Source organism: Lepeophtheirus salmonis, chromosome 8 (genome assembly GCF_016086655.4).
Source record: "Lepeophtheirus salmonis chromosome 8, UVic_Lsal_1.4, whole genome shotgun sequence".
NCBI classification, from domain to species: domain Eukaryota; kingdom Metazoa; phylum Arthropoda; class Copepoda; order Siphonostomatoida; family Caligidae; genus Lepeophtheirus; species Lepeophtheirus salmonis.
The window spans coordinates 11,852,262-11,870,969 of record NC_052138.2 but is presented as its reverse complement, the minus strand read 5'-3'; the positions used below and the strand labels follow the sequence as shown (position 1 = coordinate 11,870,969).

At 32.4% G+C, this 18,708-nt stretch overlaps 2 protein-coding genes and 1 long non-coding RNA gene across 12 annotated transcripts; 1 reads left to right on the top strand and 2 right to left on the bottom strand.

Annotated features, from left to right (window-relative positions):
• Nucleotides 1-911: 911 nt before the first annotated feature.
• Nucleotides 912-2,307, bottom strand: LOC121123664 (uncharacterized). Its single transcript, XM_040718797.2, has 2 exons — nucleotides 1,799-2,307; nucleotides 912-1,427 (listed from the first exon to the last, which is right to left on the bottom strand). The coding sequence occupies exons 1-2, from the start codon at nucleotides 2,276-2,278 to the stop codon at nucleotides 1,044-1,046; spliced, it is 864 nt and encodes a 287-aa protein (XP_040574731.1). The 5' UTR covers nucleotides 2,279-2,307; the 3' UTR covers nucleotides 912-1,043.
• A 136-nt stretch (nucleotides 2,308-2,443) lies between these two features.
• LOC121123663 (2-oxoglutarate dehydrogenase complex component E1) lies at nucleotides 2,444-7,638 on the bottom strand. 10 transcript variants are annotated; one of them, XM_071890315.1, is made up of 7 exons: nucleotides 7,384-7,638; nucleotides 4,447-6,180; nucleotides 4,089-4,374; nucleotides 3,734-4,001; nucleotides 3,214-3,677; nucleotides 2,987-3,164; nucleotides 2,444-2,916 (listed from the first exon to the last, which is right to left on the bottom strand). In XM_071890315.1, exons 2-7 carry the CDS (start codon nucleotides 6,163-6,165, stop codon nucleotides 2,799-2,801), a joined length of 3,033 nt encoding a protein of 1,010 aa, XP_071746416.1. In that variant the 5' UTR covers nucleotides 6,166-6,180; nucleotides 7,384-7,638; the 3' UTR covers nucleotides 2,444-2,798. The 10 variants fall into 10 exon arrangements, with proteins under 10 accessions (XP_071746416.1, XP_071746418.1, XP_040574730.1 ...); XM_071890317.1 differs by having other exon boundaries at nucleotides 7,380-7,549; XM_040718796.2 differs by lacking the exon at nucleotides 7,384-7,638 and adding an exon at nucleotides 6,897-7,079.
• Nucleotides 4,208-16,941, top strand: LOC139906099 (uncharacterized). Its single transcript, XR_011781360.1, has 2 exons — nucleotides 4,208-4,346; nucleotides 14,752-16,941. It is a non-coding gene; the product is annotated as an uncharacterized lncRNA (long non-coding RNA).
• Nucleotides 16,942-18,708: the final 1,767 nt, after the last annotated feature.

Below are 18,708 nucleotides of genomic sequence, written 5' to 3'. Positions count from 1 at the left end.
CTCTTTTTAACATAAATAAACGATTTATACACCTTTTTCAAATGTATTTATTAACAATATTTTACTATAATAAAATATATACGTAAAAAGAACTAAAATATAGTCTGCAGGCGAATGAAAAAATATCTGCATGAATCATTTCTCTTCTAACTCTTTATTTGACATTAATAGGAGCTGCTTCTCAAAGTTGTCGTATCTCAGCCTCTGTCTAGTCCTCCTCAGGATTTGTTTGGCTTTGGAGAACAAATGTTCGCTGCTGTCACTACTGGGAAGCACGAAATTGTATCTTTGAAATACCTTTTTTACCCTCCGGTAGGCCAATATCATTTTCAGGCCTTCAAAGTCATCAGTCAGATATATTTACACTTCTTGCTTGGCCGTATCCATCTTTTTGGGACGTTTGTAGAATAAATGACTTTCTTTCTGCACATCCTCAGACAGCTGGTTGACCTTCAAATAAGGTGGTCCCCTCGAGGTGGAACTGTTTTGCTTTTTCTTGAGTCTCCTCAGAACGAAAGGCTACATTGAATTGCCCCCAAGACTTTGATGTGTGAAGACCAAGACGAGACCAAAACAATAATAATAAAAAAAACAAGTCTCGTGAACCACAGCACTATTACATATATGTAATTTTGTACAAATTGATCGTATCACAATTTTTTTCTATTTATGTTGCAATATAGCGATATAAAGATAAGGACCGATTGCAATACTGCGATCAGCGAACTAATATCGCATTTGATCGCCGATCAGAAAAAACTCCGATCATCAAGCCTGACCATAAATCGACCTAAAGACTCGACAACAAACGATACCGACAACTGAGAAGGTTTCATAGGGAAATGAAGAATAGTTCTACTTTGCCCGTTACTACACTAATAATTGACCTATAATTTCATTAATACACAAAATTAGAGTATAAAATAAATTTTAATTAATAAACTTATAAATAGTTTGTACAAAACAGTAAATAACAAGAGCTACATAATTTAATTACCTAGTCAACAAATATAAACAATATTAAACCTTAATTAATCTATGATCTAAAAACTAAGCATTGGACAATCGATGTTCCGAGTTTCACATTGATTGTTATTTAGAAGAACGGTCCTAGCTGATGGGAGATTCCGGTAAAAAGAGCTATACATATCTGCATCTTCATTCTTATGGTAAGATCTTGGAGCCTGAGGAGATTTACTGAAATCCCTAAAAGTCTGACGACTTTTAATGGATTGTTGAATCCCAGTGATGAGAGGCCCTGTTTTGCAAATGAACATTTGTGCACAATTTGTGGCTGATCCAGTTTTTTTATAGAGTAGATCTATTAAATTATCGGGCAAATTATCATCTTCGATGAATTCAACCCAGTATTGAGCATGTTTCTCTGAATTCTCAAAGAGTTGCATAACTGCAGCTAAATATCCTTCCTAAAAATGAAATGAAAGGAGTAATTAATATAGAAAACAATGTTTTTTTGAAATGAATAATGAAAAATTTCTCCTCGTTAATAAAAGATTTTTAGCTAAAAATGCATTGTTTAAAAAGGGTTTTGAGCCATGGGATTTATCAACATCCTCTATTGTGGTTTTGTTATTAAAAAAAATAATAATAAAATGATGTACGGATAAAAAAAAATCCATGTGAAAATTATGTAATACATTTAAAATATTAATTAGTCTTTTCATTGAACTAAGATATCATGAACTGACAAATCTTTTATGAGGCAAAAAAACAAAACAACTTAATGATATGGAAATCTTAAGAAATCCTTTTTTTTTTCAGAAAAAAATTTCCTTACATTCTCAACCAATGAACGATATTGCGGGATTTCATTTTTAAGGATATCATTATCCCCGATATTAAACATGGATTTGGTGATATATTCAGCAAGATAAACAATCAGACTTAAAGCCATGGATCTCAACTTCCCACTACTGACACCAAATAATTCCAAAATAGAATTCATATAGCTATTACTATCTTGATCCACATTCGTCATAGCACCGCTTTCCTCAATCCCTAAGTTATCCTTCGAGCCAATTGCCCCGGCTGCACCATTGTTTCTACCAGTAGGTAAATGAGCCTTGGCGTATAGGTCCCGATATGCCTGATAATCAAAGCCAGTAGCAGTCTGTAATAGAACAGAGATAGAAAACGCAAGAATCCAGATATGATAAGCCTTTGACATCCTGTTATGTTTCAGATATAATTTTTGGAAGTGTGAACCGTGCAGGTTTTGAATAACTTTATTACTGAAAAAAGTACTGTATATAACCATTTTTGAAATTTTTACTTTTTCTTTCTTTCAGGCAGGCATTATTCGATTTCATCCTTCCGTGAAAAACACCCTCTAACGCAAAAGGAGTATATATAATATAATATTATGTGCCTACATGGGAAAAACTAGGGCGTAATACTTTAAAAAGTATGATATCATCACGGATTTTTACAAAGGATTTTTATATTTTCTATAACTTATCCGATTGCAATAATAATAGTTATTTCTTTTATGAGATACAGCAGAACAATTAAAAGACAGGTACATACCAAATTAATACAGAAAAAGTTGCCTATCACAAGAGTTACATTAAAGTGAACATGCGTATCATTACATTTTAAAATAACATTATTGGTACTGTTGTTTTCTTCAAACGATTATATCACAATTTTACAGGTTATTTAAAAAAACAAACAAAAAAACATAATATTTCAATAAATTAAATTCATATTTGAAATTATAGATTAGTGATAATAGAGTCAAACTTTTATATTTTATATATCATAATATAATTTTCTTTTCAAATTGACATAGCCTCATCAATAAAAGCATTAAATTCCTTAATATGCTTAGGTTTTGAACCGGTAGCTGGTGAAGAAGAGACATCTCTTCCAACATAAGAAACCATCCTCTCGTACCTTCAAGAAGAAAAAAAAAGAACACAAAATATTTATATCTAAAAAACAAAGATTCACCACGAAAACTTACCCGCCAACAGCAGTTTGAAATCTTGGATGGACATAAGACCAAATCCCTTGATTTTTATGTTCTTCTTGACAGCAAACAAGAGCTGCGTTTGCATATAGCTCACATTCCTTTTTGACTATATCATAGGGAAATGGACAAATTTGTTCAATAGTTGATATGGCGATTTTATCTTCCAGACCTAGAGATAATATTATAGATAGGCCTTAAAACTACAATTTAAAATTTACCAGCAGTCCGCCTGGCTTTGATGAGATCATAGTACACCTTGCCGGTACAGAAAATCAATTTTTTAACAGATTGAGGATTTTGGGAAGCTGATCCACTTTCACAAATCATCCGTTGAAATTCAGTGTCTGGTGTCATTTCATCAAAGCTTGATTTGCACTCTGGATGACGTAAAAGGGATTTGGGTGTCATGATGATCAAGGGTTTTCTAAAGGGTAATGCTATTTGTCTTCTCAGTATGTGGAAATAATTCGCTGGAGTTGAGCAGTTGACAACGATCATGTTAATATGTAATAATTGTTTAATAGCAAACTCATCTTCAAGAGGAGGAAAATATTCAGGATCGTCGGCGCAAAGTTGAAGAAAGCGCTCAGGTCGAGCTGAAGAATGTTCTGGTCCCATGCCCTCCATACCATGAGGAAGTAGCATTACTAAACCCGACTGTCTCACCCATTTTGCTTGACCACTAAAACCAAAAAAATAAAAAGGATAAGACTAATTTTTATTGAAGTTAATACATACCTGGATAAGAACTGGTCAATTATGCACTGAGCTCCATTACAAAAATCACCAAACTGAGCTTCCCAAAGAACAAGTGCATTAGGATTGGTCATGGAGTATCCCAATTCAAATCCTAATACACCATATTCTGACAGAGAAGAATTACATACGGTATATGGAGCTTGATCGGGATAAAGATTAGCCAAAGGATTATAGGTTGATTTATCCTTTGTTTGATGATGTAAAATATGGTGGCGATGCGAAAATGTTCCTCTTTCAACATCCTGACCTGAATATTAAAGCATATAGCAATAAAGTATAGGGGAAAAGCACACACATAAAAAAAAAAAAAAAAAATGTAACCATGTGATCTTACCTGAGAGTCTAACGTGAATGCCTTCCTTCAGTAGCGATCCAAACGCTAGAGCTTCTCCTAAAGCCCAGTCAATAGTACGATTATTCACCATTTCTGATCTAGACTTCAGTATACGAGTCATTGCTTTATGAACTTGAAATGAATCAGCATTGGGAGGCCCAGAAGAGAAACGTCGTCCAATGTGTGCAAGAGTTTCTTCGTGAACACCGGTTGGACCAGCTTTTAAAGGATCCTTTCCTTCGAAAAATCCAGACCAAGGTGAGTCGAGCCAATCTGTATGGTAAATCTAAATAAAATATGGAGGTGAAGGAATTAACATGTAACATGTGAATGCATAATTATATCCACTTTGACAAACCTGAGTCTCTAGTTGAGATTCTTTGTAGGCCTCTTCACAAATTTGGTCATATTTATTAATTAATCCTTTCACTTCATCCTTGGAGAAAATACCCTCTTCGATAAGTTTTTTGCTGTACAAATCAAGAACGTTGATATGCTTCTTTATGATACTATACATTATGGGTTGGGTAAACATGGGTTCATCAATTTCATTATGACCATGTCTACGATATCCCACCATATCGATAACAACATCTTTATGAAAGGTGTGTCTGTATTCAGCAGCGAGCTTGCAAACAAAAATAACAGCCTCTGGATCGTCAGCATTTACATGGAAAATGGGACTGTTAACAACCCTTCCAACATCAGTACAGTAAGGGGAAGATCTAGAATATCTCGGATCTGTTGTGAATCCAATTTGATTATTTGCAACAATGTGAATTGTCCCTTTTGTTGTGTAGTCAGGAAGTTCCGACATATGCATTGTCTCATATACAACACCCTGTCCGGCAAATGCGGCATCTCCGTGAAGTAGCAAAGACATGACCTTATTCCCTTCTTGATCCCCACGGTAAAACTGTTCTGCTCTTGCTTTACCCTGCACAACAGGATCAACAGCCTCAAGATGGCTAGGATTAGCCACAACGGCAAGGCGCATATTTTTATTGGTTGCTCGATTTAATCTTTCTATATATGTTCCCAAATGATATTTAACATCTCCGGAGCCTTCATCAGCAGCCTCCAATCCGCCAAACTGAGTCAAAATTTGTACAAGAGGTTTACGACATACATTAGCCAAGACGTTTAATCTACCTCTATGGGGCATTCCCATGATGATAGATTCAACTCCCAATTCTGTTGATCGATCAACAATGGTTTTCATTCCTGGTATCAGCATTTCCACACCTTCAAGACCAAATCTCTTTTCAGAAGTAAATTTCTTGGCCAAAAAGTTTTCAAATCCCGCAGATCTTGAAATCCTTTGCAAAATTAATTTTTTCTCATCAACGTTCACTGCCATGCTTCCAGGGGTTTCAAGTCTCTTCCGAATCCAGTTCACTTCATCTAAGTTTGACAAGTGCATAAATTCAGCACCAATAGAACCGCAATATACATTTTCTAGTCTCATAATGATTTCTCTCAGAGGTAGATGTTTTTCCTTTCCACCGATCCAAGTAGTATGTGGAAGTTGATATATTTTATCCATGTTTTGATCGGAAATATCAGTACCTCTAATTATGAGTCTTTGAGCTTCATCTCTAGTCATATTAATCAAATTTAAAGGATCTATTTGAGCTGCAAGATGGCCTCTAACTTGATAACTCCGAATCGTTGAATGAACGACTAAATGTGAATCAATAACATCGGCAGTAGGAGCTGCAGAAGAAGAGGATACCATACCAATATTTGAAGCAATGGCTGATAAAGGTATTTGATTACTCATGGACTCAGAGCCAAACATGGGGGATTTTTGAAAGGAACTGCCACGAAAATATGCATCCCAAGAGGCATGGACAGACTTGGGCTCTTGGGACCAGGCCTGGTACATTTCCTCGATATAAACACTTGAATTTCCATTTAAATAGGACTCTTCAATCTTTGCGATGCTACAATAGGGAGCAGCTGAACGGATAAAGTTGGGGAAAGTTCGTGTTTTTGAAATAAAATTTGCAAATACTTCTGGATGATTTCTCCCCAATAGGAGGGGAACAAGTGCGCTTACGGATTGACGATGCATTATTTAATAAAATATCTGCGAAAAATAAAGAAATATAACATTAAGTACATACGAATAATTCCTTATTATTAATGATTATGAGGAACACTTAAGTATTTATTAAGTTATGTGGGCAAATTAAGAATGTTGTGACGAACAAAACCATTCTTCTTTGATTAATGAGTAAAAATGATAAAATACTAAGTAGGCACTACGTCCAAATTACGATTTTTTTAAAAGTAGGAGGCATAGAGACTGACTCGCCACGTCATTTAATTAGATATGTTATATTAATACGTCCGATAATTACAATTTGTCTAATCATTTCAGATAAATTCAAAGATAGAATTAATCATGAACAATAATTAATGAATGCAATAGGTTATGATGAGAATATTACATAACTTTCGTGTAATTTAGTACATCTATGTCAATGTGAAAAAAAAATATAATAACACAATTTGACCTTGAAATTCTGTTACTGAAAAAATATCAGAAATAAATAAAAAGAAGGAGTTCAAATATTCATCAGCTAGTGGTTGTTTCAAAACAAATCATGTGTATGTTGCTGCTTTGGACGGAAGGGAAAGGTGTGACGTCACGAGGAAGGGATCCCCCAAATAAAATTATATTTAATATTAATTTTATACAGAACTCAATCCGACCATGAGGTAGGTAGCTACTAGTAAGCACACGGAATTATTTTTACAAATCTTCCGAATAAGGAGAAGGCGAGAAAAAACTAGATTTACGTTATATTTAGTGACGAAAAACACTTGGAGGCACTGGTAGTAGTAGTTTGTTGATCGTTGTTGAATTGTATCTGAAGGGAAGGAGGGAACTGGCGCGCTCTCTTCTAGAATTCCATTAGAATTCTCTTCTTTTTTTTCCTCTCCTTATTTTAATTCCGATCAACATCTTATGGAAAAGAAAGAGCAGTGAGCGAAATTCCGCGCGCACGTTCGTAGTTTTTAGTAGTACGTCGACCACTCTTTTAAAAAGCGCCATCTATATACTTTAATTAAGCTATTCTTTTATTACAAGGACTATTATTTTTTTACATTAACTTCAATTTGTATGTAAAAATTTCGTGTTCTTTTACAGTAAGATAGTGGTATATTATAATTAATAATTATTTATGTGGGAGACATCACCGAAGAGTATACTTCTAATAACTAAGAACCAGTGTTTATATATTATAAATAATCTATAAAGTGCCAAAAAAAAGTACGTACTTACTAAATAGATATTTGATCCGGATTTGTTTCCACCCATTTCAATTTTGGGATCGCGATTTGAGGGTGATTCAAAGGACAGAATATACCTTTATTATATGTGTACCAGTCGCAATCATATAGTTCTTTTAAACTTATTATAAGGAAAGAAGCGGAAATGCTTTGATAAGGACTTACGTGGCAAATATGTGTTATAAATTATAATTCAAAATGTTTCGTGGTTAATTCGGGCCGTGCCTTCTCATAATGTATTTACTATATTCTATCATGATAGTATCTCCCTTTCATTATATATGGATTCCCTGTAATATAACCGTACTCATGGATTGTTCTCGAAGGAGGATAATTGTTATATATCTAGACACAACAATATCCTGGCCTCCGGCAATATTCAGTTAGATTCTTTTGAAGAATGTACATTCAAAAATCGTTTTTATTTTTTGTTTGTCAATCATCTCCTGACATTTAATCCTACAATCCATTTACAACAGATAAACTGAGTCAACATAAAAACAATATTAAACAAAAATAAAGGAAAATGGAATGTCCAATTTATATTTCACATCATATATACAGTCCAATAGGCATATTTCGACCAATTATTGGCTTTATATTCAATTTTATGGGATTAGTTGAGATACTTAGAAATGTTAGCTATTGTTTAGAATCTATATTTGATTTATGAGACTATATTTGCACCGGATATGGCCACTTTCATGTATCAATTTCTAGGAAAGAAATGACCATAGTCTAGACTCAATTTTGGGTAAAATCATTCTAGTATATTTTAGTGCTCCGCCCTAAGAAATTTATTTAATCTCTATGAAAAACTAACAAAATAATTTCCAGCATATTTTCTCATAAAAACAATTAGGAAAGGCATTAAATAATGATATTTGACATTTCAAGTGATGCAAAGGTCGACCAAACGCCCATCATTCTTAGACGTGAACGTTCCCAGCAGTATCATTTCATGTAAAGATAAAGAATTATCGTGTCTGTCTAAGCTGATCTAATAATAGAATAACAATATATATTTCCATAAAATTGGGTTTATTTTGCGTAGTGAAGGGATTTAAGGGATAACTGTAATTATTTACTTTTTCAATCCTATAACAAATTATAGTTTCATGGATAAGTAGGCGTTACCAAAATCAAATTATGTAGTAGTAATATTAATGTATTAAGTTTTGGACACGTCCTAAGGATAAATTATAAATGCTATATTCATAGTTAAAAATAATATGATCCTCTAGTATGCTAAAAATAAGAAACCGAAAATTAACGTGGTTAGCCTGACAATTTGAAGAATGTTTGGGAGAATAGGAGTATAGTCATGACGTTTCATTAAATCAGCTGCGAGCAGCTATGAAATGAATGAACAAAGGTGAAAATCCAGTGTGGAATGGGCATGTCAAAAAAAAAACAAAAAAAACGAAAATCAACATGGTACTCTAAAGCATTAAATCAAGTAGTGCATTGAGCACCGTTAGCCTGAGGAAAAGTATTGTCAATATTTGTCATAATATTTTCGCTAGGTATAGCTTTTCTATGACGTCACTCATATATTTATTCAAGGACTTCCTTGACTTATTGTACGCACTACGTAGTATTAATAAGTTTGAATAAGTAATAGTACGTTTATAATTTATTCTAGTCTTAAATATTTTATATTTACATATTATTATAAAGCAAATTTGAAACAAATTACTTGAAAATATTGTTCGAGGATGCAAAAATAGAACTGAGTCAAATTTCCAAAAGCTTAAAGGAAACGTTCGCTTTTTTAAATTTCCCATTCCCAAAAAACTCCAAAAGAATTTGCAAGAAGAAAAAAATGGATATCAAATCTTAAATATCTTCCTAATTGGAAACCTTCTGAACATTTTGTATATGAAAATCATTTTTAATCATAATCCCATCTCCATAATTATTCAAGCAAAAAGTATATGAATAATGAAGTAAATAAAAGTAGAAACAGTACAGTACTTGATTCATTCACTAGAAAACAGGAAATAATTCTCCAAAATGCTTGAAATAATAATACCTCTAGCGGACAAAAAAGTAAATTTTGACCAAGATATTTTTTTCTCTAATAATGACGTTAGCCTTCTATGCGCTACTTGGTTTAATGCTTTAGGTAACCATAACAATTTGAAGAATGTTTTACAGGAGAGAAAGAATAATGCTCATGACGTAGATCAGCTATAATCAGCTGTGACAAGAGAGGAAGGAAAAAAGGATATAAACAAGGACAATTACTAGACTTACTCCAATGTCGATCCCCCAATTCTACATACTCCGAGTCCAACAAGGATTTACAATTATAACTCTGCAACAAATCCTTAGAGTTAGCTTCCATCTTTTAATAGAACACACGAACGTTCAAACAGGTTTTGAATATAATTGAATCTATTTAGGAAAATTTGTTCACTACTCAGAAACTAGATTCAGGAGTGAGATAATAATGAAAACTGTTAAGTAAAATAAAATTCATTTTTTATACTACCAATTACAAATTCACGGGCGATCTAAAAAATACACCGGATTTACATCATTGTGAATGAAACAAACACAAACCCCACTCTGTATCTAGCAATGATATAGGCAGGAATTACTCTGATGTCGATCCTCAATTCTTGTTGTGTCTTGACGAGGGTGAGGAGACACAATTATTTATAAGGTGGAGAGATCCAGGACGACCGAGAGAAGTGAGGAGAAGGAAAGGCGTGGAGGAATAATACAAGACTTATTTATAAGAACATCTATATTATTATTAATACAAAAACCTACTCTAATACATACATAAAATACACGACTATTTTTACTTAAAACGAGGTAAAAGACTGTACTTTACACATATATATATATATACAAGAAAATAAGAGAAGAAAACAAGGGGAAAGAAAACACTAATACATTACAATTCTACTCCGAGTCCTACGAGGATTTACATTTATAGCTACACAACAAATCTTTAGTTTTAATCTTCGTCTTTCAAGCACCAGCGATTACTTAATATTTGTATGATAATAGATTTGGAAAATATAAAAACATTTTTTCAGCTAGCAAATACAAAAAGCAAAGTTCTTCCATTATCATATTATTTTCATCATTGTACATTGGCTCTTTTATATGATTGATATATTATGCGACCCGTCAAAACATAAAAAAGCTAGAGCTATCTTAAGATTGATCCAGCCTGGATTATATAGGCTCCGCGCAACGTTCTTGAAAGTGGGGTGGGGAGGGGGGGGCATAACTGATATTAGAAAAGGAACTTTTTTCTTCCTAGTGTATGGTATTTGGCTGTTATAATATATAAATTCTCTAAAGTCTATGGGCTTCCTGTTACATCGATTCATCGTCGAATACTTATCAGTTATCGTTAATTTATATCAATAGATTAGATTATTCCAACCTGCCGCAAATTCAATTCAATGTAAGTAAAAATTCAGCCTCACAATCCATAATTATAAAAATAGATTTAAAAGGGTTTATATCTGGGCCAAATAAAGTCTTATGAATCAAATGGCGGTTTAAAACTATAGTCAATACTTTAAGGAAATTGCAGCCCATCTCTATAATTTAAATATAAAAGGTATGATTGATCAAAATATGCTTATGAAATATTGGGTTGTTTGTATCTCTATATTAAGTAAAAAAAAATATTGGACATTTTTCCCTTATCTTGCTTTTGTTTAAGATTGCTTAAATGTTAAAGTGCCACATTTAATGTAGTTGAAGGAAAATTTGCATTCAAAACGACCCCCCAGCATGTTTTAGGTTTATTTTTATCTTTTTATATATATATAAATGGTACATTACACATACATACATAACATAAATGTGTGCCTTAGAATCTGGTCATCATGCACGCCATCTAAAGAGTAAAATATGAAATAATAACGACAAATCCTAAGCTTATAAACGTGAAAGTTACAAGATTGAATATATTCAAAGAAAATAATAGACAAATAAACAGAGGATTTACAAATTAAGAAACAATTTGCCTCATTTTTAAGCTTTTCCTCGCATTACTTACCACTAAGACATGTGAGGCACCTTCAAATTATATATTTTTCTCTCTACAATAAAAGTGTAGCTTACAGCTTACTTTTTTTACAATTTTACCCATTACTTCGAGGAGACAAGAAGTAATTACGGCCTCTAAAGTACCAGGATTGAAGTCCAAAACTTCCTACTGTCTTTTAAATGTCCTTAGACTTGGTAGAGGAAATCCTTGTCGAAGTAGCATCAATCCACAATCACCTGCATTCCTTTTTTTATGGTCCAGGGAAACCAGGCGGGGATTTTTTTTTTTTTGTATTATTGGACAGATAACGTAGCTGGTCATCATTAAATATACGATGAATTGTCTCATTCATATTGGTAATATAGTATAGTATAGCCAAAAAAACAATTTGAGTCAATTCTAGCTAAAGAATGAAGAGTCGATTTGGTATACTCCCCTGAATTAGGCTGGATTTCATCAGTTTGTGTGGATCACTCTCGTTCATCAGGCTTGAATTCAATAGTTTGAGTAGCTGTCATTTTGGAAATTGGTTCAGTGTTGTAATACATACATACAAATTAAATTTATATAAACAATTCATACATTTTATAAGATCATATGATGTCAATACAATAGCTGTTGAATTGGAATAGGAGGGTTGAAGGACTATACAAAGTCCCGGTTCAGTGTCATTTTCAGATGAACTATCTCCAACTTTTTTGACTTGAAAAAAAATGTAGGAGGATATCGAGGCTTTATCTGAGCTAAACAGCGATTGATCATGTGACTTCAAGGAATTAAGTGTCTTCCTCCTTGAAGTGAGCAGTACATAAAACATGAGTGCCTTTCCGTTCGTAGTTCAAGCCAGTGGTATATAAAATATGCCATAGAAAGCGGGAGCGGCTTTTTCTATTTGGTAATTTGAGCAAGGTTTTTTATTTTCCGAAGCTGCTGTCATTATTATTTAATTCTTGAAGACAGAACCTCTAAGAATAAGGTAATAACTAATGTGTGTCCCCATGAAAGACGAAGAGTACGAATGAGTGTTTGCTCGGGCGTTATAAGTGTAAGTCCTTGTTGAACACGGAGTATACAACTTTATGCATATATATAATCCTTTTTTAATATTATGCACACGCTCGATTACATTGTTATTTCTACGCCTCCTAAGATACACTCAAAAATGACTTAACGGAAAACATACACATACAGGACGTTAAGATCAAACTGACACTTTCGTGCTCCTTCGATTTTGTAACGATGCAACTGTCTGACGGTGTCTCTTTTTTTTCCTCCAGAAACATTGTTATATCAACAAACTTTAGTGAAATTTTGGGCATCATAGCGACAGCTGCTCAAGATGTAAAGAAGAGGAACGATGATTTTTGTCCACAACAATATGGAGGATAGAAGAAATTGTACTGCCTTGGATCTAGTAAATCGCTGGAGATCTGTCTCAGGTATGGCAACAAGAATCAGGACCTTGTCATACCTCAGACAGGTTGCTGAAGTGGCTGACTGAGCACTGCTATAACTTCATTGGGAATTAAATTTGGGCCCCAGCAGTATTGGTCTTAATCTAATGGGTTATTTTGTCTGACACTACGTTGAAGATAAAACAAATCGAACATCTTATGCCAGCAAGGACTCTCTGATTGCCTCTATCAAGGAGACAATGACCAACATGCCAAGGAACGGCATCGTCAACGCCTGCTCCTCCTTCTGGGACCAGATCCAGGTAGTAATTGATGCTGGAGGCTGATACATAAAATGAACTCTTTTTCGACATTCATATGTACCATTCAATCAAATTTTCAAGTAGATTTGCCATACAAAGTGGCATCAGTGAGAATTTACATACCTATATTCAAATAGCTAATTTTTCTTTATTAATATACTATGGATTATCTTATTCTAAAGACATAAAATACATACAGTGGAATCTGATTAAGGCCCCAACGTAAAATACGGATATTCGTTTATAATGAAAGTCTTCTATGAAAGTCCCGAATGGGTTATAATTGAGTGTATAATGTGCTCGATAAGACGGACTTATTTTATAGGAGACATATTTTGTCGGTACCTTGAGATCTCGCTTAAGGGGATCCTACTGTAAATTTACGTAAAAAATATTTTAATTCCTTAAAAAATTTACTAAACAATTGTTTTAATCCTCTTCGTTCTTTCATTTTAAAACTATTCTACTCAATAGTAATCACACAAATATCACATAGGCTGGAATGACTCAAGTGTCGACCCTCAATTATAATCCTAGTCCAATAATCAACATGGTAACCCTGACAATTGGAAGAATGTTTTGGAGAAGAGAAAGAATAATACTCATGACGTTTTATTAGATCAGCTATAACATGGGAAGAAGTGGAAAAGGATACAAACAAGGACATGGGCAATAATTACTTCTATGTCGATCCCCAATTCTACTCTGAGTCCAACAATGACTTACAATTACAACTCTGCAACAAATCCTCAGGGTTACGCTCCGTCTTTTATGAGCACACACGAACGTTCAATGAGGTTTTGAATGTAATTGAATCTATTTAGGAAATGATCATCACCAAGGTTAATAGAAATACAAGGTTAACCAGTGCACTACTGATGTTTGACTTCCTCCACGCTTTTTAATATTGACGTCATAGGCTATGAGGGGTTGCGTGTTTTGTCAAAATCTGTCATTCTCACCAACAGTCGGTATGATACATTAAATTGAAAATTCTATCAATAGTGACGTCATAGAGAATGAGGGGTTGCGTGTTTGCTCAAAATCAGCCTGTCTTGCCCAGCAGTCGGTCCCATTACATCAAATTGAAAATTCTAGCAAGCCTGATTGCATGATGGTCTAACCTTCTATTTCTATTAAATTTGGATGTTCACTCCTCAGGAATTAAATAATAATGATAACTCCTAAGGAGAAAAAAAAATCCTTCTTTATACCACCAATTATAAATTAACGGACCAGCTAAAAAACACACCGGGTTTATATCATTGCTTATAACTCCAAACGAGTAAATCCTTATTCTTACTCTCCGTCTTTTATGAGCACACCCACTAGCTATTATTTTATACATAGGTGTTCCCTTCTCAAGAATTAAATAATAATGCTTACAGCTTTAAAAATCCATGTTCAGTTTGCGACAGCAAAAAAAGTACCTCCCACTTTCTAGGACACCTTTTAAAGACTACTACTTATAATAGATCCATTCCTGGGCCCCCTTCTATGATATTTCAACATTATATGTATTTAATTAATAAAAAAGGGTAATTGATAAACAAAAATAGGGATTTAGCCTAATAATTTCGATAAAATAAAAGCAAATATTTATTTAACTGCCCTTGTAGGTTGATTTGTACAATTGATTGGACGATTAATCGGAATCGGAGAATTTGGTGTTGTTTCTGGAATCGGCATCGGGAAGATAATGTTTCATTTGCGATTATTTTTTAATATTATTTAATACTGGTATTTAAATATTTATGAATTTTCTAAGTTAAAAAAAAATAGCTAAGGAATTTTTGCGTTTTACTAGAAAATTTAATATTTGATTTATTTTTTGAATTTAATATTTGAAACTTAATTTAATTTTTCAAATTTTTTTTCCTACAAAATATTTTTCTATAAATAAATATGTAATTTTGAAATTTTTCTCCCAAAAATTAAATATTAAAATTTTTTCTCTCAAAAATTTTATATTTGAATTTTTTTTTCCAAAAATTTAACTTCTAAATTCTTTTGATAATATTTGGTCATTTTTGAATATTTTTTATAAAAAATTTAATATCTGGAACTATTTTCAAGTTATTTTTATTTTTTTGTAAATCGTTGTGGATTTTTGAAAAAATTTTAAATATTATATTGTATTTTTTTATAATCCAATATGTACTCCCCTGATAGCAAAATGTTATTTTTATAACTATTATTTAAAATATTATAGATTCGGAATCGGCATCCGGATTTTCCAGGAATCGTCCCATCACTAATTTGTACCGACGTAACTTTAGTATCGATTCTTTAAAAATTTTAAAGAAAATATTATCTAATGATTATAGTACTCGTTCATGGTCAACATTTATGTAGTATATCATTTCCTCTGGGATTAACACATCATGGCTTCTTCATCAGTCATCAAATCCTTCCTTGACATATACCTACCTGGATATAACACGTTCATTGTATATCGCAACTTTTCCTCCAAAAAGTAAATAGATAAAAAGGGCCAAAAATCAGCTGGTAGATGTTAAGTAATGGGTCTGCCAAACATGGAATTATTAATTATTAGTTGTTGATAATTGTTCTCAGTTTTTGTTAAGAGCTAATCAACATTTTGAACAAGTAGTTACCATTTTGTATCATGCAACTTTTACTCTGCAATGACACAAAAAAAAGACTCAAAATCACAGAGTAATAGACCAATTCTTTGGAACTGAGGAATTATGATTTAATTATTGTTGGAAATGGTTTACAGCAAATAAAAAGCGAATTCTCCTTCAACCAATCAACGTTCAGAACACTGATTAAGGGAAAAGAAGCAGAAACATCGAGATCTGACAACAAAATACATTTTATATTTTTGTGTTAGCGTCATAACTCGTGTTAAAGAACACAGTCCGGTCCAGTCCGTAAAAAAAAGTAAAATTGATGCCTCCTGATGTCAATTAGGTTATTTTTCCTCTTTTTAATTATTCTGTTATATAATAGAATAATTTATATAACTAAGTAACAAAAAAATATATTCGTATTATATTTTTGCAAGATATGTGCAATAATCTTAATACATATTTAATATATCTTATTTGCCTTAATAAAACATTGATATTTTTATCAAAAATTCCAAGGATCGGTCCCAATGATAGACAGTTCTAAGGACCAATAGGACTTACACAACAATAACCTTTAGTATAAATTAAACGGATCACAAATATACAAAAATTACACTTATTTTCTTGTCAGTTCTCAATTTTTCTGCAAATTGTATCTTTGTTGAACACATATTTACTTTTGTTAAGCTATGAGCAATACTAACAACTATTAAATAATAAATACATAGGTGGGAAGATTTGGATATGATAAATATACGTCGATGTAATCTTTATCATCTGATCAGAAGTTCAAAGAATCCGACGTAAAGTAAAACTTATCTAGCCAATAAGTAAGTAAGGTAAGTTGCTTTGGATCATTTACAGAGGGTGCACCAGTCTTCCATATCCAAGAGAGTGGATAAGTATTGCAAAAGGGCGGGAAGGGATAATTATAAGGTTTATCTTACTCGAACATGTGTTTTGTTTTGTTTAAAAATAAATGCTACATTTTAAAAAGAACTCATAATCTATGAGTAAAATAACGGTGAATAGTTTGAATCTTCCTTTTTTTCATTCTTCCGATTATTTGTTTATGTATTAATAACGAAGAAGCAACCATAAATATAATAGGCTAAATCGAATAGAATCATATTTAATTGAAATAATTTATTGGTTTGTGTGATGTATGTCTCACTTAGAAAAACAATAATAAAGACGCATTTATTTCAAAAACAGAGACAGATACGGACTTGAGATATAAATTCAATGTTGTTCAGAATTTCAAGTTACGTACGGAAAGCTTTGTTTAATTCTGATCAGACTAGATTTCTGGGCTATGGAGGGCAATTTTAATTTTTCTCTAATAAGTTGATTTATTTCATAAAACAAGATCGATTCCCCGCGTCTCAAAGTTTTTTAAAGGTATGGGTTGTAGATTCGAAAATGTACCAAAAAAATAAAAAATCCAAAAAACGTATTATGGAACAAATTGAAAAAGGGAAAATGTATATTATATACGAATAAAATAAAGGAAATTATGTCTGAGAAGGGGCAGATTAGCAAGGGAATCTTAGTATGCATCTTCAATTTTCATCATGGTTGAAGAAGGAACATGGCAATCTAGCAATGGCAAGGACAATAAATAAATAACATTGTTAAAATTTGAAAAAATTGCTTTATATTTAAAAAAAAAAAAAATCAATATCTTCTCATGTTCAAATATATGTTGTATTTTCAAGATTGTCAAAAGAGGGTGCGGGTTTGATTATATTTACATCAAAGAGACAGAAAATAAAACAAAATGTTGTATAGAATGAAGTTTTACAATATAAATTTACCTATTATATAAATATAGTTTATAATAGATCGTTTTAGTTTAGAATTTGAACATACGCAAGCTAAATCTAAATAACATCTTTTTAATTGGCTATCTTTAAGATTATGGGGATGATTCAAATAAATAGAAATGTGCTCATTTAGATAAGGTCAAATAAATCAAATTTAATCTTTTCCCTTCGGATTAGAATATATCTACAATTACACCAAACACAACGGCCATATTAAACTTTTCAATATCAGATTATTTATTTTCTGTCTACCTAACGAAGCCTAGCGGCCATGCAAAAACCCTTTTCCCCTCAATATATTTCTTTCTCTATGGAAGCGGTCCTTAATGAGGAACTTTAAATCAGTCCCCTCCTTCTAATCAGTCTTTGAAAAACACCCCAAGTCTTAATGTGCTTTCGACAAGGCATCCTTTTCAATAATATTATAGTAAAGTATCTTAGTTTACCATTTGAATTAGGTGTGTAAAACTTTAAACATCTTTCATGAAAGATAATTGTTTGTCATTATTCTTCATTTAGGACTAATTGAACTATAGTTAAAGCTACAGACGTTACTATGAGTCCTCCTTCGACAATCAAACAAAAAAACAGCCAAATTTTGTTAGATTAATATAGATTATATAACATATTTTGTCTATAGGTTATTACTTGTCTAAACAAATGCTACAAGTTGTAACCAAAAAATGAGATGTAGCATTTTAAAGGAAAAATTTGCAATAATTGAATTTCAATAATAAACAGTCAGTGTATCATTTTTTTCCTTTTTTTGTGAAAATTAATGAACATTTTGTGACACGTAAAATAATTAATTAATGGGTCAACTGTTCCCACACTTTTAAATATTATATTGTATTATAAGTTATTTCTATAGATCCCATGAGAATGAGGTAATTAATTATAATTGGTAAGAAAAAGGGAGGACTTGTTACGAGGTATTCAAATCGTAACTTGTACAATCTACTTGTACATGTTGGAGTACCAATACAGATATTAGTAGGGCTGTAGATCTTAAGCATTTTCGGTATGCAATAAAGGACACCACTGAAAATTAAAAAGGTAATCCTGACAACTTGAAGCAATTTTATAAATACAAGTTCCACTTCATATTTAGCAAGGACACAGGCAGGAATTACTCTGTTTTCCATCTTCAATT